The sequence below is a fragment of the Ochotona princeps genome, chromosome 33 (genome assembly GCF_030435755.1).
Source record: "Ochotona princeps isolate mOchPri1 chromosome 33, mOchPri1.hap1, whole genome shotgun sequence".
Classification (NCBI taxonomy): Eukaryota; Metazoa; Chordata; class Mammalia; order Lagomorpha; family Ochotonidae; genus Ochotona; species Ochotona princeps.
In genome coordinates, this window is record NC_080864.1 from 3,601,424 (window position 1) to 3,623,612 (window position 22,189).

At 61.9% G+C, this 22,189-nt stretch overlaps 1 protein-coding gene across 2 annotated transcripts; it reads right to left on the reverse strand.

The window, feature by feature from the left end:
* Positions 1 to 2,616: 2,616 nt before the first annotated feature.
* UHRF1 (ubiquitin like with PHD and ring finger domains 1) lies at positions 2,617 to 21,368 on the reverse strand. 2 transcript variants are annotated; one of them, XM_058657734.1, is made up of 17 exons: positions 21,315 to 21,368; positions 19,813 to 19,984; positions 12,972 to 13,226; positions 12,605 to 12,765; positions 12,017 to 12,232; positions 9,690 to 9,790; positions 9,364 to 9,550; positions 8,943 to 9,066; positions 8,431 to 8,538; positions 7,765 to 7,869; positions 7,113 to 7,219; positions 6,670 to 6,832; positions 6,444 to 6,581; positions 5,533 to 5,704; positions 5,127 to 5,275; positions 4,845 to 4,943; positions 2,617 to 3,298 (listed from the first exon to the last, which is right to left on the reverse strand). In XM_058657734.1, the coding sequence occupies exons 2-17, from the start codon at positions 19,963 to 19,965 to the stop codon at positions 3,152 to 3,154; spliced, it is 2,385 nt and encodes a 794-aa protein (XP_058513717.1). In that variant the 5' UTR covers positions 19,966 to 19,984; positions 21,315 to 21,368; the 3' UTR covers positions 2,617 to 3,151. The 2 variants fall into 2 exon arrangements, with proteins under 2 accessions (XP_058513717.1, XP_058513716.1); XM_058657733.1 differs by lacking the exon at positions 21,315 to 21,368 and adding an exon at positions 20,703 to 20,800.
* Positions 21,369 to 22,189: the final 821 nt, after the last annotated feature.

The window sequence follows — 22,189 nt, forward strand, 5'->3', positions numbered from 1 at the left end:
ACAGGGCCAATCCGACGGAGGGTGGGCCCCGGATGGACAAGGAGCGCCCCGCGGAGCCCGCCCCACGGCGGCACAGAGGGAAGCGAGGATTGGTGGGCGGCCTCATCCCGAGCCGGTGACTGGCTGCAACGGATGTCCATCAATGGCCCCCCCAGGCCCCGCCCTACTTATCAGGCGGCGGCTGAGTACGTGAGGCGCAGCACAGCGCCGGCCTCGGGCATCCTGGGGGAGGATCAGGGTTCGAGGCCCGGAGCCGGAATTCGGGGCGCCGTTTCTGAGGTAGCCCGAGTTGCAGGGAAGTTTAGGGAATTTAGTGCCGATCCTGCCCTGCAAACCCTGCACTTGGCACCTGCTGGCGACCCAGCCTGTGTTTGCCACACCAGCTCCACCCTGTTGTGCCCAGAGGTGACCTCTATGTCCAGGGGTGACCTGTACCTACTCCCACCCCGGGGGTGGGGGGCACAGGTTCATTGTCAGTCCCACTCAAGTGCCACCTTCCCCAGCAGAGCCTTTGCCGAGGAGTCCTGGCTGCTGGAGGAAGGCCCCTAAGTGTACGTGAATGTGCTCTGGGCCACCCAGGTTCTTTGGGGACCCCGTGTGTGCCTGTTGCTGGTGGAGTTTGTTAAAATGTGGTGTTCAAGGAGCTCCCAGGAAGGGAATCTGACCCTGGGGATGGCGCAGCTGCAGGTACAGGGTGCAGCTAGGCACGATGTGGGAGAGCTGAACAGTGCCATGTATCACATGGGACATTTTAAGATTTATTTTTGGGCCCAGCATGGTAGCCTAGCGGTTCTAATCCTGGCAGCCCTGCTTCCCATCCAGCTCAGATATAGAGAAAGACCTTCCATCTGCTCGTTCACTCCCCAAGTGGTTACAATGGCCGGAGCTGTGCCCATCCGAAGCCAGGAGCCAGCAGCCTCTTCCTCTGGGTCTCCCATGCAGGTGCAGGGTCCCAAGCCCTTGGGCCAGTCTCTTCTGCTTTTTCCTCAGGCCAGGGCGGTGCCTGCAGGTGGAAGATTAGCCACAGAGCCGGCAAGCTGACCCCAGGAGGTGGAAATGTAATGTTCACAGGCTTGGATGTTTCGACCCACAGGGGAGAGAGCCAGAAGGAGTTCCCAGCTCCAGGCATGACCAGGCCCAGCCCTGGGGGAGAGGCAGGCACAAATCACGCTCCCTTCCCTTGACCTTCTACATAAGTAACCAGCCAAGGGGGATAACAGACAGGGGTCCAGGAGCGCCACACAGCCACGAACAGGAACAAGGTGCCAACACTTGCCACAAAGTGGGGAGCCCTCATGTCCCGTACACAGTGGGATCCCGTGAATGCAAATGCCCCAAAAGTGCTGAATCCCAAGGTACAAGGAGAAGGATTTGTGGCGGCTGAGTGCTGTGAGAGGCCGAGGAAGACATGAGTGTTAAGTTTCTTGGCGGGGGTGGGTTGTAATGCGTGGGGAGGGCGTGCCCAACTCCAAACATGCTAAAACCAGTGAACGTGGGGCCAATACAAAGCTTCAGTTGTCTATTCTTCCACCTTGCACGTGCCGGCATCCCATAGGTTCGTGTCTCAGCTGCTCCACTTCCCATTAGCTCCCTGCTTGCGGCCTGGGAAAGCAGGCTTGGGACCCTGCACCCGCGTGAGAGACCCGGAAGAAACTTCTGGCTTCCGTCTTCAGATCGGCTCAACTCCAGATGTTTCGGCCACTTGGGGAGTGAACCAGCAGAAGGAAGATCTTTCTGTCTCCCTTCCTCTCTGTAAATCTGCCTTTCCAACCAAAACAAATCTTAAAAATACATATATATAAAAAACCAATTTGGGACTCGGGGTTCTTAGGGAAACAAGGAACCTGTTCCTTTTTCCTTTGTAAAGACAAGACGCAACAGAATTATGCCAAGCACTTGCAAAAACATCTCAGTGAGCCACGGTGTGACGCCGCCTGATGCATTTCTGGAAAACATTTATTTTGAGAAATCTAAAATCTTGACAAGGAAAATGGAACTTTAGAAAAAGCCCACACACAATCTTATTGCTTCTTCATTGATACGTTAACAACCTAATCAGAAGGCAGCCAGAAACAAACAAACAAAAAAACCCTTCAAAGTACTATTGGTCCAGTTTTGTCTGCAGTTTTGTGGTTTAAAAATATCCCTGTTCTGTTGAGGTATAAGCTGCAAACTTTGGTAAAGTTAGAAAAAATGAACAAAACCATTAAAAAAAAAAAGACAAAATACAGAACCAAAGAGTTCTCTTTCTGGGTACATATACAGTAACTACAAAAAAAAAGAAAAAACAAACATACAAAAAAATTTTAGATTTTTCAGTCACTGAGTTTAAAAAAAAAAAAGTGAAGCGGTCGCTGAAAGTGACAGCGCGCCCAAGCACCTGGCTGGCAAGTTTCAAAATATTCAGTGCTAAAAAAAAAAAAAAACAACAGAGCCCCATCTTGACAAAGAAGGCAGCCAGCAAAGGCACTTGAACATGGCCATGTGCGTGGACAGCTTGCCTTCTATGTGCAGCCCGGGGCCAGCGCGGTACCCACCCCGTGGCTTGGGGACACCCAGGAGCTGCAGGGGACACCCAAGGCAGGGGTGCTTCGGAGGCAGCAGCGGCAGGGGTGCGGGTGGAGGGGCATTTGGCCCAGGGCTCATTTCTTCTCTTCCTTGCAACAATCTCATGGCAGATGGCCGGGGCCTCGCCAGGCCGGTGGCTGGCACCAGGACCCTCCTGGCTGCCTCTTCCCTCTGGCCTACACGGGCCGAGGGGCCCCCGCGGTTCTAGATCTTGCCAGCTGTACGGGTGGGGGAGCAAAGGTGGCCTCAGGCCAGGATGTTGCAAATTCCGCCTCCAAAAATGCTGTGTTTTAGTGTGGTGCAGGTGGATTTTGGGTACGTGGCAGGCTTTATGTTTAAAAAAAAAAAAGAAAGAAAAAGAAAATCTTAACACGGAAAAATTCAACTTCCGGTCAGCAATACAGATTCCTGAACTTGGCAACAGATGGAGATGTGGGGTCGGGAAGGGAGAAGGAAGACAAGCATTTTGCGTGTTTGGGGCATTGGAGGACCCACTCACTACAAGTTTAAATTAAAACCCTCTACGAAGGGGACCTGGGTGGGCCCCTGCAACAGGTGCTTGGGGCGGCACGGGCCGTCGCCATCACCGGCCACTGCCATAGCCGGGGAAGAGCTGGTTGAGTACATTCTGCAGCGCCTGGTTCACCTGCATGGCATAGCTCCGGCCCAGGTCATGGCGGCAGGCCGGGCAGCTGAACACCTGGGCCCGGAAGGACCTATCAAGACAGTCCTGTAAGAACGGAAAGGGCGGATAGGTGAGACATCGGGGGTGCTGGCTGTGTCACCCCCCCAGCCATGGAGGGACAGAGGCCCGCCACCTGGCCACCCACCACGGAGCAGGTGCTTGGGAACTCAGGTCACTCAGGGAGAAGAGGAAAACATAGTGGTGGTTGGCAGGGGGCAGTCAGACAACAGGGCAGGCTCAAGGTCAGCCCCCACTGGCTGCCTCGTGCCTGCTGGAGACAGAGGCAAGCGCAGGGCTGCTGGGGTCTGACGGACCTTGGCAAGCCCTGACTGACTTCTAGTTATACCATCTGCCATACCAGGGATGGGTGTGGGCACCTGTCCAAGTATGCTCTGCTCAGGTAGTTGAGGCAAGGGCCACGTGGGGCACACGCCAGACACTGTCCTGGCACTGCCCACCCTAGTCCGCGCTCTTACTTCCTACATTCACAAACTCCAGAACCTGACTTTGTCAGAGCAAGCCTGCGGTGACGACACCACCGAGACATGATGTCTTTCTGGGTGACATAGTTAAGGCCAGGGCTGAGGCCAGAGCTGGGCTCCAGTGGCACCAGGCCCACGGGTGAACACAGAACATGGTCGCACTGGAGAACGACCCAGCCCTGAACAGAACGCAAGTCCCAACCCTCCCTGACGTGGAGGGACCTGGAAGACGGCTTGCTCAAGGGGGAAGGACGCAAGGAGCCACTCCTAGGAGGGCCCTGGAGTTGCCTGGACCCCCAGACAGGAAGCAGGGCGAGGTAGGGCTGGCTGGGGGATGGGAGCTCCGCGTGGTGGTCCTGGGGGTGCAGGGTTTCCTCCCCAGCCTCTCCAAATTCCCCCAGTGGGATCAAATGGGCTGCAAGTGTGGCCTGCCACGGGGTCGCCCTGCGGCTCCCCTGCCCGACCTGGCAGCTCCTATCTGTGTTGTGCTCCGACCCATCATTTCCAGGATGGAACTAATGCCACCTCCTCCAGGAAGTCGCCCTGTCCTGCCCCTCCTGGGGACATGCCCTTCACAAGTTCTTATCCAACCTGCTCCTTCCCACCTGGACCCTCAGCCACCTAAGGCTGGGGGAGGTGACATCCCTGTCACCTACACGGCAGGCCTGGATGCATCTCCCGGGCTCAGCCAGCAACCTGCAGGGAGCACCAGGGAACGGGCATGCTCCATCTCTCCACCAGGCACGCGTTTGCTGGAGGGCGAGCCAGGAAGAGGAAGGCAGGTGGCCGAGAGCCAGGCACCAAGGAGGGCTGCAAGCAGGCAGTGTCAGGACCCCCAGTCCAGTGAACAGCTGCAGAGCACATGGGAGCAACCAAACCCCTGTAGGGGCCAGAGCTGTGGCACAGAGGACTAAGCCGCTACCTGTGGAGTGGACACCCCATATAAGGGCACTGGTTCCAGCTGCTCCATCCACTTCCATTATGCCCACAAGGGGGACGTGGCTCAGAGCCCTGGCTCCTGCCCGGCTGTTAGGGGAGCTCCACCTCTCTGACTGTGACCCCGAAAGCAGGAGCTCGAGGTGGAGTTGGGGAGCGCGGGGGCAGCCCACCTTGCACACGTTGTGCTTGCACGTGGTGGTGACGGGCCGGAACACCAGCTCCTGGCAGCAGATGCACTGGAAGGTCTCCTCCACTTTGCTGAGGAACACCTGTGACGTAGGGACTGGGCCTTCAGCCAGGGAAGCAGGCCCCGAGCCCACACGGGCCACGCCAGCCCCGGCCGCCAGGTGGAGGGTGCTGGGGGGCAGGGCTCAGGGGAGACGCAGGGTCGGGTGCAGAGCCCCAAGCCCCGAGGGGGTGACGACAGGGGAGCCCTCTCCGGGGCCACTCACCGGGCCGTCCTTGAGCGACTGCATCACCTCGCTCCACAGCTTGGCGTTGCTCTTGTCCTCGCGGATGAGGCTGCTCTGCTGGGCCGTGAGGCTGTACGATTCCACTTTGGTCTTCTTGGCCCTGCCCGAGGAGCTAGGACTGTCCTGGTCTGGAAGGAGGCGCAGGGTGACGTGATGATGAGGGCGAGGGGAAAGTCACTGCTGGGGCGTGGCCCTAGGCGGGCGGGCAGGGCCTGTCGTGGGGTGGGGCGTGGGCGGGGCCCTGCAGTGAGGGGTGGGGCGTGGGCGGGGCCCTGCGGTGAGGGGTGGGGCCCTGCAGTGGGGGTGGGGCGTGGGCGGGGCCCTGCAGTGGAGGTGGGGCGTGGGCGGGGCCCTGCGGTAGGTGAATGGGCCGGCGGACTCCCACCTGTCGACGCGGTGCCCTTCCGCTTGCACGCGGCTTTGCCCTTGCCACTGGCCTTCTTGGCCGCCGGCCCCGGCTCCTGGTCCGTCTGCTTCCTGGCTGCCTTCTTGGCTGCCATCATATTCTTCCTGTTCTCCGTCTCCCGCTCCCGGGCTTTCAGGTAGCCCTCTGGGTACTGCGGGCAGGGAGCAAGGATGTCGTGAGAGCCAAGGCCGGGGGCTGCTCGCTGCCCACCCTGCTCCATCTCCAGGGCCCTGAACCCTGGTCCTCCCCAGGAGAGCCTCCTGTGCACTCAAGGGTCCCCCCCGGCTGCTGAGTCCCAGGTAGGCAAGCACCAGCTCAGCCTCTGGGCAGATACTCCCCAACCCCAGGGCTCCCTGACCTCCCCACAGGCATCATCGCAAGGTGGCCCGTCTCTAAGGCAACACCATCCCACCTCTTCTTCAAGAAACCCTGGCCCTTCTGTAGCAAGCTCAGGTCACGAGGACAGGAAGAGAGCTGGTACCCTCGGGGCCTCTGCCTCCACCCTGCTGCCTGCCTCCCACGGGGTGCAGCGCTCCAGGGACCGGCCCAGGTGACCCCTGGGGGCCAGGCCCTGCCAGTCTCTGAATGGCAGCAACTAGGATTCCTTCAATAGCCTCCTGTCGAGCCGCACTCCCTGTCCACGATACCACTGCTGTGAGGAAGCTCATCGTGATGAGCCAGAATTCTGGCACTGGGAGGGATGGGGGGCGCTCTGTCCTCCCCTCCTGACCCTTCGGCTTTCTGCTCCTCTCTGCTCTGCAGGCAGGCAGCACCCTGAGGTGGGACACCCCCACCAGCCTCTGTCCTGCCAGGCCAGGCATCCCACGGAGCCTGACAGGGAACCAGCCAGACTGCGGAGTGAAGCCCCGCCCCCGCACCCCAGGACTCACCTGCATGGTGAGGCCCAGCTTCTTCATCCGATCCTTCCCCTCCTTGGTCCACGGCCCCGGCTCGTCGTCATCCCGCCGCAGCAGGTAGCGCCACACGAGGAAGCCGGACTTGCCCTTCTCGGGCCAGTACTTCACCACCTGCAGGGGTGAGGCCGGGCCTTCAGCAGCGCCGTGTGGCTCCCTCAGGGCCGCGCAGCCCACGGGCACGGCTGGCCTGCCAGCTCACCTTGTAGATGCCGTCGTAGCGGTTGCCCTCGGCTGGGGCATACTTGCTGTGCTTACCACCCTTCATGTTCCGCACGACCCGCACAGGCTTCCCGGACCTCCAGTCCTTGGCCTCAGCACCCCGTCGGTCATTGATGGGGGCGCAGCAGTTGAGGGCCAGCGCCCTGTGGGGACAGCCGGGAGATCATATGTTCAGAGCACAGCAGAGAACCAGAGGAAAGATGACCGGGACAAGGCCAGGGGCCAGGCCAAGGGCACGGGCAGCCCAGCCCTCCAGTCCTTGGCTCCTGGCTTCAACCCGGCCCAGCCGTCTAGTGGTCGCAGACACTCAGAGCGTAAACCAGAGGATGGGAACTCCCTCCTCTTTTCTGTCTGACCTTAAACAACTGAAGACATTTTCAAAAACAACCTAAGTACAGACCAAGGAGACCTCCTCGCACATACCTGTTGGTGTTGGTGAGCTTCTGATCACACGACTGTTCAGCTGTCCGCTTGTTGCCAGAAAGATCTCGCCCACCACTGCCCGTATACGTGAAAAAGTTCCCGTGATCCTGAATCAGAGAGGAGGGGCGAGGGGCCGGGTGAGCAGGGAGGCACCCCGACACCCCTCAGGAACCTGAAGTCCCATGCAAGGCCGGGGGGGCAGACACGCGCATGGCTATGGCGGCAAGGAGTGTCCCCCGAGGAATGAGACGGGGCTCCTGTGGGGCCCCCCAGAGCGAGGGCTCTGAGCAGCCCGCGCGTGGGAGCAGCCATGTGCCTGAGCACAGCTCGGGGCATCACCCCGCCACGCGACACAGGGGGAGAAGTCTGTGAAAGGGACAATAACACTGCCACGCGACCCCATGAGGAGGGAGGGCCCCTCAAAGACGTCAGGTGCTAAAGGACGAACCCTACAAGGAGGATGCCACTTCCAGGAAGCCCACATCCGGACAAAGGGGGTGGTGGTGACGAAGAGGCTGGGCGCTAGGGAGAGCAGAAAGTTCTAGAGACGGGGTGGGGAGGGTCGTCCAGCCCTGGGAACACGCAAGGCGGCGGAGAGCGTGGTCAGGGCCAGGCTCTGTCAGGAAGATGAGGCCCCCTGCTGCAGACTCACCACATCGTCCTCATAGCCGCCTGCCAGGACCAGCGAGTAGGCACCATCGTTGCTCCGGCCATGGATGCCCGCCACGTGAGGCCGGTGGACGCCCGCCTCGCTCACCTGTGGCAGCGCGGAGCAGCGAATGGCACATCGGGGCTGGACGGCCTGCCTCCCCGCCCACCCCACCCACACCCCAACACGGCTGACCGCGCCGCACCACTTCAGCTGCGGCTTAGGGCACCCCGTTCCCTCACTGGGGTATGCCTGGCTGGAGTCCCAGCCCTCCCACTTGGCATCTAGCCTCCTGCAGATGCTCCTGGGAAGCAGCTACGACAACTCAGGTGCGTGGGCCCCTGCCACCCACGTGGGAACCCTGGACTTAAGACCCTGGCTTCGGCCTGGCCCAGCCCCGGCTGCTGAAGGCGTTTGGGGCAGTCAGTGGGGAGAGAAATTTGTTTCAAATAAACAAACAAAACCTGATTTTTTTAAGGGGGACACCCAGCATTACCTAAGGACATTTTGGGAGGGGACCAGAGAACACAGTCTGTAGTGCCCACTCCCCAGAGCAAGACCCGGTGCCCATGTCCACAGCACCCCAGAGCCACATCCTGGGGGCACACGGGCCATCCTGGGAGGCTGGTGCCAGGACAGATGGCCAAACAGGCTACAGGACGCAGGTACCTGGACTCGGAAGCGCCACATGGTGCCCACGGGGATGCCTGGGATGGGTCCATAGTGGTTGGAGGGGACGATGGTGCATTCCTTCGTGCGCCCCACACAGGCCATGCCCTGTCCGCCGTGGAAACAGGGGGGACGGCATGTGAGCACTCAGGGGAGGACAGGCCGGGCAAGGAGCAGGGGGTATGGTGTGGCTATGGTTGGGTGTGGCCAAGGGAAGGGGCGGGACATGGCTAGGATGGGCGTGACCAGCACGTGCTATGGGCGTGGCCTGGGTGGGCATGGCCAGGGCTGCAGTGGGAGGTCTGTGTAGGTGTGATCAGAGTGTGGGCGGGGCTTGGGTGGGTGTGGCCATGTTGCTGTGGGCAGGGCTGCCTGAGCGTGGCCAGGGAGTGCGGTGGGCGGGTTGCATGGGCGTGGTCAGGGAATGTGGGTGGGACTTGGATGGGCGTGGCCATGATGCTATGGGCGGGGCTGCGTGGGCGTGGCCGGGAAGAGCATCCTTGCAGCCTCACTTTGCCCCAGTCCCGCTGAGAGGACGAAGTGGCTGATGCCATCTTGGCTTTCTTCTTGCTCTGCCGCAGCCGCTCTCCGGCCCCCACCACCTCTGAGGTGTCGATCCGGCAGTCGGGACAGTACCTGCGGGGACGGGCAGGGCCGCTCACGGGCTGGCTGTGGTGCTGCACCCTGGGCAGGCTGTGGCCCGGGGCTGGGTGGTCTTCGGCGCCACAGTGAGGGAGCAAGGGGGACACCGCCACCCAGCCAGGCCGGCAGTGTGGTCGCAGCAGGGAGCCCCAAGTGTGTCAGAGCGCTGCCCAGGGGCACCCTGTGGCACGGCAGCTCCCCAGCCTGGCAGCGGCAGCCAGACCCCTTCCCACAGGCGCCCCACCCCGCCGACCCCACGCACGCCCAGCGCTGCCCTCCCGTCACTCTCACCACTCGGGGTCGCTGGGGACGGCGGTGAGTGGGGGGTTCAGGCAGTAGATGTGGAAGGCCATGTCACACTCATCACACAGCAGCTGCTTGCCCGGCTCCTCGCGGCCGCCGCACATGTGACAGGCGCAGACACGGCACAGCTTGGAGGGGTCGTCTTTGCAGTGCTTACATGAGGGACCACTCTTCCCTGCACACGGCATGGCGTCAGGGAAAGCCAGGGGGCGCCCCACTTCCAACCCCAGGGATGGAGGGGAAGCCCTGCCACTACCCATGTGCCCCAGGGATGCCGGGGATGGCAGGGAGGAGGAAGACTGGGCAGCACTCACGCCTCAAGGGGTTTTCAACCATGGGAGGCCCCTCGCCGGGGCGCTCGATCTTGAAGACCTCGTCCACAAAGAGGATGCGACAGTTGTTGAGGGAACCGTCCCTGTAAGAGACGGACCGTAGGACATTCAGCCATGCTGCCTGCGCGATCCCCCAAGCCCCACGAGGGGCCCCCAAACACCCACAGGAAAGATGTATTCAACACCAAATGTGTGTGGATCTCGAAACCAGCCAGACACCAAGACCCCCTTGGCTTTTAGTTCTGTGTCCTAGGAACATTCCAGAATACCCTCAGAGACCTTTCCCACATAGCATGTGAGAGACGGGGGCCTGGCCCATGGGAATGAAAACACGGAGTTGCCAAGACCTGGGCAGCAAGAACCATGCTGAGAAGCACCCCCCTGCCATGGCCCCCTCACCCCGACCCCTCCACCAGCACTACTGGGGGGCAGGGGCATCCCGACATCTCTAACAGGTACAGCACCCAGAGAGGGCGAGCTTTCCCGCCCGCCTGCTGGCTCGCTCCCCAATAGCCTGCCACCGCCACAGGCTGGGTGCCCCCCGCGTCGGGGGCGGGCCCTGTCTGCCGCCTGCCAGTGGGTATCAGGAGGGAGAACTCCCACCCAGGCCCTCAGGGTCTGGAGAGTTGCACTGGCCCCTGTCCTGCGCTGCCCCAGAATTCTCCAGCCAGTTAACACAAGGGTGCCACTGGCCACATGATGGTGCCTCCACAAGGGGCCGGTCACTTAACCCAGAGAACACAAGATGGCTGCAGGATACTGGCGAGCGAGGACATAATCCTTTTGCGTGAAGTGCTCACAGCATCCTGCCTGAGCAGAAGTCAAGAGCTCGAAGGCACGCATCAAGGAGTGGATCCCGTTGGGAGCCCAGACCGCCCGGGGAGGGCCTTCTCCACTGGTCCACAGGCTGGCACACAGGGATGCCACGAGAGGGCCTGCACTGGAGGGGCCGGCGCTGGGCATGGCAGGTCACGTAGCAGCTTCTACGCCAGAGGGTGAGGCAGTGGACTTCTGCCACTTGCAGAGGCCAGTGCCGTGCGGCACAGTAGGTTAAGTCTCCACCTGTGGTGCCGGCAACCCCTGTGGTCGCCAGTTCAAGTCCCAGCTGCTCAGCTTGTGTGGTCTCTCCTTCCATTTGGGACAACCACACGTGCGATGGGAATACTGGCTGGAACCACAGCCGCCCCACTTCAGACCCAGGGTCTGGGAAGGCAGTACAGCACAGCCCAAGGGCTACGAACCGCACCTGGATGGAGCTCCTGGCTCCTGCCTCCCGCCCGGCCACAGCCACCACAGCTTCGTGGGGAGGGAACTACACCTCTCCCTGTCTCTCTTTCAAAGAAATAAAATCTTATTGCAAAGGAGAACACAAACCAAAGGATTCTGAAATATGTTCACTACGCGGAAACGAGAAGTCTCTATAGACACACGTGTCCTGGCTCGGCCCCCACACGCTGTGTGTATGGACAAGTTCTGTGTATCTGTGAAAACTGAAGTACACCAACACACACTCACCTCCCCCCCAGAAACCTGCCCGCCTGCTGCTCAGAAAACTCCAGCCGCTCGGGGGTGGAGGGGGGACGGCCCTCCGACCCTCCCTGACCCCAGCCTGGTCGAACGGGGTTCACAGGGGCCTACCCAACGTCACACGGACAGACACTGGAGGAGGTGACCACGCCTTGGAGGGCCCCAGGGATGCCAACGATCACCTGCCCCAAGTGGCCACTGCGGCTTCCTCTGGGGTTTCCTACTGTTCCTGCCTGCCACACTGCACTCTACAGCGAGGCCCGCCTGGGCAGACCCCCACAGTCTGCTCACCAGCTTCCTCCACCCCAGACACCCCTGAAGACCCACGCCCCAAGTGGGGGGAGTGCTGTAGACTCTCTCACCCTAGCCCTGCCCCTGCACCCCTGCCGGGCCTCTGCCCCGGGGTTCTGCTACAGATACACTTGGCCACAGAATGAAAACACTGCGACCCACATCGCCCTGTGCAGCGACTCTGATGTCACACTAAACACAACCTTACGGGATCCACTCCTGGGGGGGTCCCAGAGCCCTCAGACCCCCAGAAGGGCAGCGAAGTGGCAGGGCCGGAGCCTCTGAGGGGGACAGGGAGAAAGCTCTGGAGGACGAGGAGGAGAGGAGTGGGGTGAGACCACCTGTGGTGGGCTCCGGTGCCCCCGAGCTTGGCCTGGCTGATCACACCACCCATCCGACCACGTGTGACACAACAGAGAGTACCACTGTCTCTCGGGGCAGGGCTGGGGGCCATCAGGACGGTCCCCAGGCAGCAGGCCCACATGGCTCACCCGAGCATCACGTTGGCGTAGAGTTCCCGTGCCGTCCTGGTCTCCCGTTTCCTGCACACCTCAGCGTCGTACCAGAAGCCGCGTTCCTTGGGTTGGTCGGTATTGTAGTTCAGCATGACCACCTGGCCCACGGCCAGATCCTCCCACTTGATGATGGTGCGGGCACGTGCCCGCACATCCCGGGAATTCATCTGGACCACGCCGTTCTCCGGGTAGCTGGTGGGGAAGGGCGGTTGTCAGAGCCCTGCGGCCATGCTCTCCGCAGGGAGCACAACGCTCTGGCCAATGCGTGATGCTCTGCCACGCCTCTTTAAGAAGACAACGGAAAGGCAGGAGCCACCATCCGCCCAGCAGCACAGGTTCAAGTCCTGGCTGCTTCACTTCTGACCCAGCTCTGCACTAGCACAGCTGGGAAGGCAGCAGAAGACAGCCCGCATGCGCAGGCCCTTACCACCCAGGAGGGAGACCCGGATAGAGCTCCATGGGCCTGGCTTTGGCCGTGTGGCCCTTGGGCAGTGAACCAGTGGATGGAGGATCTCTTTGTCTCTCGTATTTCATGCGGTGGACGACATCCCAGCCCCGACTCACTCGTCGTATTTCACATGGTAGATGACGTCCTCTTCCAGGTCCGGGCTGGCCGTGGAGCTGCTGGGCGCATCCCGGGACGAGACCCGCCGCGTCACCCGGACCACCTGCGCTTCAAACCAGGCCCCCATGTTTGTGTCCCGGGCGTCCACGTACTCATTGACCTGCGGGGGACAGGAAGCTGTCATCAGGGCCCCGGGGGGACACCTCAGGCCTGGACACGATGAGCCCAGCAACCTCAGCCACGGCTCTGGTGACATTCAAGGGCCGGATCCCACGCCGGGGTCCCAGTCTCCCCACTGCGTGCAGGGAGCACCCAAGCTGTTGACCACCACGGCCGTCCCTTTGGGCAGCAGTGCTCCAACCTCACCTTGTACAGCCCCAGCTCCGTCTCGTCCCAGACATCCTCATCGGCAAGGCGGGCCTGGCCGTCCGCCTCGGCGGCGGCCTCGCCCTGAGTGGAGGCCGACTCGCTCTGGGCCAGGCAGCACCCTGAGTCGGTGTCCGACAGCTCCGAATCCCGCTCCTTGGCACTAGGGGGCAGCACGAGGCTCTGGCGGACCAAGAGCTGGATCGTGTCGTTGAGCCGCACATCGTAGTCAAACAGGGTGTGGCCGTCTTCCATCTGCAGGTGGGCCAAGAGAGAGGCTGCGGTGGGTCCCTCTGTGCACCATGCGGGCGGCCAGGAACAAGGTGCTGCCTGCCCACCCCCACCCCCGGGGGGCCGCCTCTCGCCTGGCAGCCTGGCAGGGTTCAGTCAGACTGAAGGAGAGCTGGGGGGGGGCTTAGGGAGTGGGACCACCGGGGAGCTGCTCATTTTTGCTCAGTGAAAACGCCTCCCTGGCTCCCTGACTGATGAGGGCTTCTGGCGCCACTGCCCGCATACAATCCTGGGCTGCTACAGGCACCCACCAGGCTTTGATGTTTAAGGGATTTAAGGGGAAAAAAAAAAAAAAAGATTTGAGAAGCGGGTAGCCGGGAGGGAAAAGAACAAACAGAAAGAGATAGTCCATTCTCTAGTTCACCCCCCTCCCTACAGTTCAGCAACAGCCAGGAGCTCCATGTGGGTCTCCCATACACACAGGTGACCAGGGCCCAAGCCCCCGCCTGAGCCAGCCTCTGCCACCTTTTTGAGCACATGAGCAGGGAGCCGGGTGGCAGCCCAGTCTCCACCAAGGCCCTGGGGCGGGGGATGCTGCTACCTGTGGAAGCTTGGAGCTCAACCCACAGCAAGCATCTCCTATGTCACTGATGCTTGTCCGGGAGGTGGGTCCCCACGTGTGCCAGGAGGTAGGTGCATGGCCATATCAACCACACATGTCCCCACACGTGGCGTGGTCTGCCTGGTCCGCCAAGGAAAGGAAAGAGGAAGAGGACACACACACACACACAGAGGGCAGCTTCCCTCGGGCTAGGTGCTATTCCCCCAGGCTGGCTCAGTTGCTATTAACATGCAAATAGCACCTGGGGTCACAGCCTGGGGGTGAGAGAGACCTGGGAGGCTTGGGAGCCTGAGCCTGCAGGGGGCAGGGGGAAGTGCACTTGAACTCATCCACTTTCTCGAGAGACTCATTGGCTTTCCCGCGCCCGCACCTGACCTGCGTTGTTCCCACCAGCCCTCCTGAGGGCATGGCCTGCCGGAAGGCGGAGCATGGCATGAGAACCAGCAAACTGGTACACACATGTCCCCGCGGCTGTGGGGCACAGACGCCCTGGTGTCTGCTGTCGGATGCACATGTGGGCAAGGTGGCCATGAACGGGGGGAGTACCCGGGGCACCAGTGGTGGCTGACAGCACAGGCTCTCCTGCAGGGGGACTGTGGACTCCTGTGCTAGCCTGAAGACACCCAGAACCAGAGTCACACCCTTCGTGGCCAGGCTGTGTGGGTACACTGACTGTTTCTAGGAAAGACCAGAAGCCAAACCACAAAGGCCCCTCCGCGCCCCGTTGCCCCATAGGACTGAAAGGGGAAGAGCCACATAGGACGAGGGGACTGGGACGGCGGCTGGGACACCACCACTGGCCACACATCACCACACCCACGGACGCCCAGCAACACGTGCCTCTCCATCGGCACCAGGGGCCGGGGCAGGGAGTTCCCAGGGGCTGTGAACTCCAGTGACCCCAGCCTAACAGTGACAGGGACACCCTGTGGGCAGCCTTCAGGAACAGCCAGGCCACCCTGCGGGACGGAGGGGCTGTACTGGGAACTGCAAACCATGGCTATGCCAACCTGAGGTCCCCAAACTCAGGGGCCCCCAGTCGTGGCATGTCACCCCAGCAGGCTCACTCTCAGCAGGGGCTAGTAGATAGCAGTGAGCGAGGGCCAGTCACGCAGGGACACACACAGGCACCACTTGCAACAAGGGTTATCACACAGCTGCAGGCAACAGAGCGGGCACCCCAGGAGGGCAAAGCCCATTCATTTGGGGATCACAGTCAGGGAGCAGGCAGTGGGTAAGCAGCCAGCAGGTGACAGGGAAACAGGTACAACACCACGATAGGCAACAACGGCCCAGAGTCCACAGTCCGATTCCCAAGCTGAGCCCAGGAAGGTGGCCGGCTGGGAGTGGATACCCGGAAGAGAGCTGTGAGCCCAGCCACATGAAGTGATAGCATGAGTCCTGCTCAGGTGGGGCAGGAAGTGGCCAGGCTGGTCAGGCCGCTTCCTGGCGCTGCTTCTGGAACTTTCCAGAAGGGTCCGTGCGAATGCCTGCACAGCCACTGGCTGGAGAGCCTTCCTCAGCCGCTGCATCTCAGGCAGCAGGAGAGAGAGGGACCAGGCCCCAGGCCTCCCCACAGCCACATCTCCAAGAGATGTGGGAGGAACGTTCTAGGTCCAGGGCCATCCTGGAGTCATGCAAGGCTAGGTGGTGGGGGGGGCAAACATTAGCAGAAGCTACCACAGCTGAAGGGCAGGACTGTCACAGCAACAATAAACTTGGGGAGAAGCCATGTGGCACGGTCAGCTAAGCTACATCCCACGTGGGCACCCGTTCGCATCCCGGCCGCTCCACTCCCCCATCCAGCTCCCTAATCATGTGCCTGGAAGAGCTGTGAAGAGTGGCCCCAGTGCTGGGGGACCTGCATCCACACGGGAGACCCGGATGGAACTCCTGGCTCTGGATGTTCTCATCCTGTTATACCCTAAGTCTTCCACTCAAACAAACTGTTAACAAAAAAACAGCAGCCCTAACTTGGAAGTCTGCTAACATAGTGGGAAACAATCATTTCATCTGAGAGCTCTGTAGCCCCATGGGAGGGGTCACACCCCAGGCCCCCCCCAAGGGTTGCCAGGAGCCACAGAGGGGCCTCAGCCCCCTACCCACACACACACAACCCTCTTTCCTCCAAACACCAGGCTATGCCCCAGCTTGACTGGCACTATAGAGACATTAAGAGGTTAAGACAATTGATGCATAAACTAGGACAAGATGAGTGTCGCCAACATTAGGCCTCTTGTTCCTAAAATCTTCCACTTCCTGTCGTCAGGCCAGGTCCCCGTAAGGTGGCTGGGACCACAAGGGACGTTCTGACCCCACATCCGACTGAGCTAGTCTGCCATCCGGTCACCCCTTCTTTGTCGCGTTGCTCCACACACCCTTTCAGACACCCCAGACGTAGAGGGATATGCACGAGAACCGCTCACTTCAACAAAGCAGCCAACACATCAGCCGACAAGGCCGTCACGGAGTTGCCCAGAGCGGACGGTGCACTCGCCTCACAGAGTGGAGAACAGAGGAGGAGACAACTGCCCACGGCCACGTCATGGCTACTGCCCACGGCCAGGGTGACTGAAGCCAAGGTAGAAAGCAGAAGGCGGCCAGGCTCCAGACAACGATGGGGACTTGGTGGTAAGCATGTAGTCCAGAGGCTAAATCCAGGTGACCGCTTGACAGGGGCACTGACTGGACGCACTGGGGCCCCAGAGGCACGTGAGCAGACTGGCACAAGAGGGGACGGCCCCGATGCGTCTCCTCCATGGCCCAGCACACGTCATCAGACAGGAGTGAGAGGAGGCCAAAAGGGACTGGTACGCTACCCCTCCCTGGGCTGGCCAACTCTGGAAGCTTCCTGCCCTAAGCCACACGTCTGTGGACACTGTGAACCAACAGAGCTGGGAACAGCACGCCCGGGGATTTGTTCTAGCACATTCCCAAGCAGCGCGGTCCTCACAGAGCACCCAGATCATCAGCCCCAGGCTGGGCGGGAACGTGGGGTTCTGGCTGGCACCTGCCTGTAGAGAGGACCATGCCCACTCAGGGACAAGATGCCTCTCCAGCTGCCTCCACTGTCCCGGGAGAGACCCGTGCGAGCACAGCCCAACCCAGCCCAGCAGTGAGGAGCGGCAGTGGCAGGGACCCCTGCCTAGACAGCCTCAAGCCAAGGCCGTGCTGTGTGTGGGGAGGCCACAGGTCAGCTGCCGGAGCCATGAAAGCAGCAAGGACTCCTAGGAGCAGGAGGCAGCCCTGGGCCCAGCAATTCCTTCCCAGGCCACTGCAGGCCTGGACTGCAACTACCTCCTCTCAGCCCGATGACCTCCACTCCATCAGCCTGATGCACCCAACCGGCTTCAGCTGGGGTAGGTGGGGAGTGCGCCTGCAAGGTGTGGGACGGGCTGGGAAGCTACCCCACTCCCTGCAGTTTCCAGAGCCCCAAAGGAGATGCTGTGGCTGTGTCCTCCGGGAGCTGGGCCCTGGCTGCCCGCGGTCAGTCACCAGCATCTCGTGGGTAGAGACGCTTGGCAGGGGGACTAGGGAAGATTCCAGAAAGCCCAGAACGTTACACTGAGTGTAGTCCAATGGTGCCACAAATGGCAGCCATTGTTACTTTCCGGGTAGCCAAAGAAGGAAGGGGAAAAAAAAAAAAAGCCGCCATTTGGCTGCTCGTCCTAGCCGCCATTTGGCTGCCCGTCCTGGGCGCAGCCAGGCCTACTCAAAGCCCCATTCCAGGCCGAGCCAGCGCCTGTGTTCCCGCCCATTAACCCATGGGAGAGCACCACAACCCCTCCTGGGCTCTGCCCCACACCCAGCCTCAAGGTCACTGCTCCTTAAACAAGGAGCAAGCAAGTCTCCAGAACATTCCGTGCAAACAGCCTGTTGTTTGTGCCCTCTGGGCGTTGTGCTACCGTGAGCGTGAGCGTGCTCCAGTGCTCCATCGTCTCCAGCCTCCCACCACAAGGCCCACAACCCTGGGCGGGACACAGCCAGCCACACACATAGCACATCCAGCTGCCGCCGGGCTGGGTGGTGCGGGGCGCACCTGGGACCAGGAATCCTCCCCAAAGCACAGGAGCTGCGCTGGGAGAAGATGGCGCTGGGGGATGTGTGGGTTCCAAAATCCCAGTTCCCCTCAGTGGTGGGCTGTGCCTCGGGGCTGGAGGGGTGGGGAGGGGTGTCAGGTCTCCCCAAGCCCGCCCGTGACAAACGCCTTCCTGCTTGCTGTTGCACGCTCAGAACCAAGCCCAACCACTTATGCACAAGAGGCTAAGCGTGTGCCTGACCCACTGTGCACAACAACAGCTAACTGTATGTGTGTGCATTAGAGGCTGCGCACAACAGCAGCTGTATCTAACTGGATCTAACAATGCCCAGGGGTGGGCACTGAGCCAGTTAGGACCCCAGTGGCCCACGTGGTCACAGCGCCTGGGTTCCACTCCTCGCTTCATTCACCCCAGCTTTCTGCTTACGTCAGCCCAGCCCAGGAGGCCTGGACAGAGTTCCTGGCTCCAGCCTGGCCACCCCAGCCCCTGTGGATATCTGGGGGTTCCCTGGCAGATACGCGGGTTCGCTACTATTTGCTAGTTTTATCCAAAACCAGATCAGAACCAAGTATTGATTCTAGCTAACCACAGGGGGCAGTGCTCAACCATTGAGGGGTACACTCACCCCCCAACACGTGCCCCCCAAAAGATATGCAACAAGAGAGAAGGGGTCATCAGGAGGCAAGCAGGGCCCGCCGGCAAGGAGACAATCACCAGGACAGTCACCTGCCAGACAAGTCCCAGGCTCCGGGCACATTCCCAAGTGCCGGAAACACGAACACCGCTCAGCGTGTGGCCCCAGGGGGTGGAGGGGGCGGGCAGGCGGGCAATGCGGAACTCCATGGAAGGCAGGACCCTGGGCGGCGAGAACCGGTCTTGGTGACACAAAGACACGCCACAGGAGGAGGGGGGAGGCGCCACTGGGCAGGCCCGCGCCGGCCCACTTTGACCCTACCGCCTGCGCACGGCCTGGCGCAGAGGCACAGTACGGCACAGCACGCTGCTGGCTGCTTGATCCAGGCCCCTGCAGGGCGGGAAAATGTGAATGGTTCAAGCCGGCCGGCTAGGAGGCCGCTCGGGGGCTCCCAGGCCTCAGGGAAACTGTGGCTGGTGGATGCTGTGGCGGCCAAGCAAGCAAGCACACAGGAACCTCGTGGGTGCCCAGCGCGCCAGCTCACACCACACACACTCACATACGGCACGTTTCCCAGCGAGACAGCAGATGGCAGCAGCAAACAGTTCCAAACTCCACAACGAAGTCATCTGGCGCACGCTGCCCAAAAGACGGACCGACCAAGCCATGCACAGGCCCAAGGGACGCCGGGTCCTTCGGGGGACCCCCACACCTGCCTTGTCCATTCGATCCCACACAAACAGCACGGCCCATGCAAACAGGGTCACCGCACCCCACTCCTGGGCAGGCTGCTGAGTGGACAAACAGACATTTTCAACGCTCCCTAGGTGGGGTGGGCTTAGGCAGGACCACCCCATGGGGTGCCGGTGAACCCTAACCCTAACTCCATTAAAGCGCTCACAGACTCACCCGCCCCCACCCCTGCCCCCCAATTCCCAACACAGACACTCCTCCACAACGACAGGGCCTGGCGTCCAAGGGGGTCCCTCTTCTATTGGGAGGGACAGTGGGGCGGGAAGGGGGGGGAGGCCACCTCCAACTTCCGCAAAGGCGCTGGACGTCCCAGACAACCCAGCCCATTCCTGGGCCCCGGAGTGTCACTCTGCCCGTTTGCCCTTGCCCTTTGTTCTCGCAGGCATGGTGGGGGTGGTAGGAGGTGGCCGTAAGAACTCTCCTTTCCGGAGCCAGGACCGGACAAGGGGTTGTGATGGGGCGGGGAGCCTGGACCCAAGCAAAAACAAAGGTGGCGGGTGGGGCGGAGCAGGCCGGACGGGCGGGCGGGCGGTCAGCCTGCCTGCGGGGTCGGACACCTACCTGCTTGCCCCGGTAGAAGAGCCGCTGCAGGCTGGGCTCCACGTGAAACAGCTCCTGGACCCTGCGCCTTAGTTCTTCTACCTTGGTCAGCCTGGACAGTGAGTCCACTGTGTAGCTTTCCTTCCCGTCCATCATGCGCACCTGTACCCACATGGTGCCGGTGCTGGTGGAGCTGGGAAGCAGGCGGGGCGGGAAGAGGAGAGGAGAAAGAGAGAGAGGGCGCAGGCCCCTGCAGGTCAGTATCCGGTGACCACCATATGCTCTGGGGGTGCTGAGGGAGGGAGGGGGTGTGAGCCCTGGCAGGCTCCTGGGGAGCGGGAAAGGCCATACCTAGGAACGCGCCAACCGACCCCAAGCAGCACCAGGTCCGATCAATGAGCGAGTTGATGGCTCAATGACCAGCAAGTGTGGACGGCTGCTTGAAGGCATGCCAGAGAGAGGGGGGCGGGGAAAGGGGTGGTCTCAACCCTCCCCATCCAGAGCCCGTTCTTGGTAAAGGAGAACACCTCAGCCAATGGGCTCCGTTCCTTCCTGCCTGCCTTCACTCATTCATTCATTCATTCATGCTGGAATCCCATACATATCCAAGTGCTCCGGGCGCGCCAGCCCGAACTTCCACAAGAAGTCCCTCGTGGGGAGTAAGGAACTCACACACACACACACACACACAAACACAGAGGAGCCCTCCACCGCACCCCACCTTCGCGAAACCCGTCACCCCACAAACCCCATTCCCACTCCACCCGGGCGCGTGCGCGACGCGGGCCGACCCCCGTGGCGGTGGTCATGGCAACTGACCACTCACCTCGACCCCTGGCAGGACCCCTGGCCCTAAAAGCCCCTCTTCCCGCCGCCGACGCCCTCCCCGAGGAGCTTTCCTGCACGCTCACCGGCCCCGCGAGGGTCGCAGCAGCCACCCACGCCCACACGCCCCCGGCCTCGGCCCGCGCCGCCGCCGCCGCCGCCACCGGGACGGATCAAGGGGGCCCCTCTCCCGCCCAGTCCCGCCCCCTCTCCCTCCAGCCGTCCTTCTTATTGGCTAGGCCGGGCCTGACCGCCCCGCCCCGCTCACTCCTCATTGGCTACGAGATGCCCGGGGAACTCAGGGCGCGCGAAATCAGGCTCGGGCGCGACAATTGAATCGCGGGGCTCCCCGCGCGCAGGCGCGGAGCCTGACATCCTCCTCTCCCCCGCGGCCTCGCCGGGCCCTCCCTCCCCCCTCCACCCACCCACCCACCCACCCACCCAGCCTCTCCATGTGGCGACCCCCGTAGCGCCCACCCACACATACACCCAGGAACTCAGCTCGCCCCGACACCCCACACTTGCCCCCTCGCTCGGCCCGGGGCGACTTAGAGGAGGGTCGGCGGCGAGGCAAAGCTTCTAGAACTAGCTGAGGTGGGGGGGAGCGGCCCGCGCGCGCCAAGTTCCTCAGAGTGGGTGCCCGCCGGGGGGTCTGGGGGGGACCCCCCACTTCTCCTCCGTCCTCCATTGCTGCTCACCTTCCCGGCCCTCCGCGATCCTCCCGGGGGACCCCGGCTTGCAAGTGGCGAACCCCACCACCGAACGAGTGTCCACTGGGCCGCTGGCTGCTTCACCGTGCGCGCGCGCGCGCGTGGCCAGACGCTCCGATTTATTTTATTTTCCCGCGAAAAAAGTCTGGGCGTCTGGGAGTGGCGGGGCGGCGCGAGAGAGATCCGTGATCTGGGGGCGGACGCCTGTCTCCTGATTGGCCATGGACAGTGGCGGGAAACGAGAAAGGGGGTGGGGGCGTCCCCTCCGCCTCTGTCCACTTCCCCCCCTCCACACACACACACACACACACCCCTCCCAACTTCTCCTCCACGTGTCCATGCAATAACCAAATAGGGCTGAGAAGGCCAGACCCCGTTGTCTTACACACGTGGGGAGAACATAAGGGGCTGATTGCACCCCATGAACCCTCCCCTCCCAGGCGCAGTCCCTCACCTGGGGACCTCCCCACCCCCACTCCGCAAGGGCTCGCTGGCCCCGATTTCGCGCCATGTCCGGCTGTCCAGCCCTGCCCCCTTCACCCTGCCTGCCTGCCTCACTCAGGGCCAGCCTTGCCGGCTCGCAAGGGACACACACACACACCAAGTTAGTGGATGGGATGCTTACTGATGAGATAGATGGGTGGGACAACAGCTGGCAAGCCTGGGGTGGTGGTCTCTGGTTGTTAAAGAGGGGGGGACGGCGCGGGGCGGGGAGGCGAGGAGGTTGGACTGAGGTCTGGGGAGATAAGACAGGAAGAAAGCGAGCCGGTGCAGCCCGGAGGAGGAGGAGGAGGCAGAGGCGGTGGGCCTCCACAAGCTGAGGTGTGCACTCCAAGGCGAAGCAGGAGGGCAGGGCGTGCTTG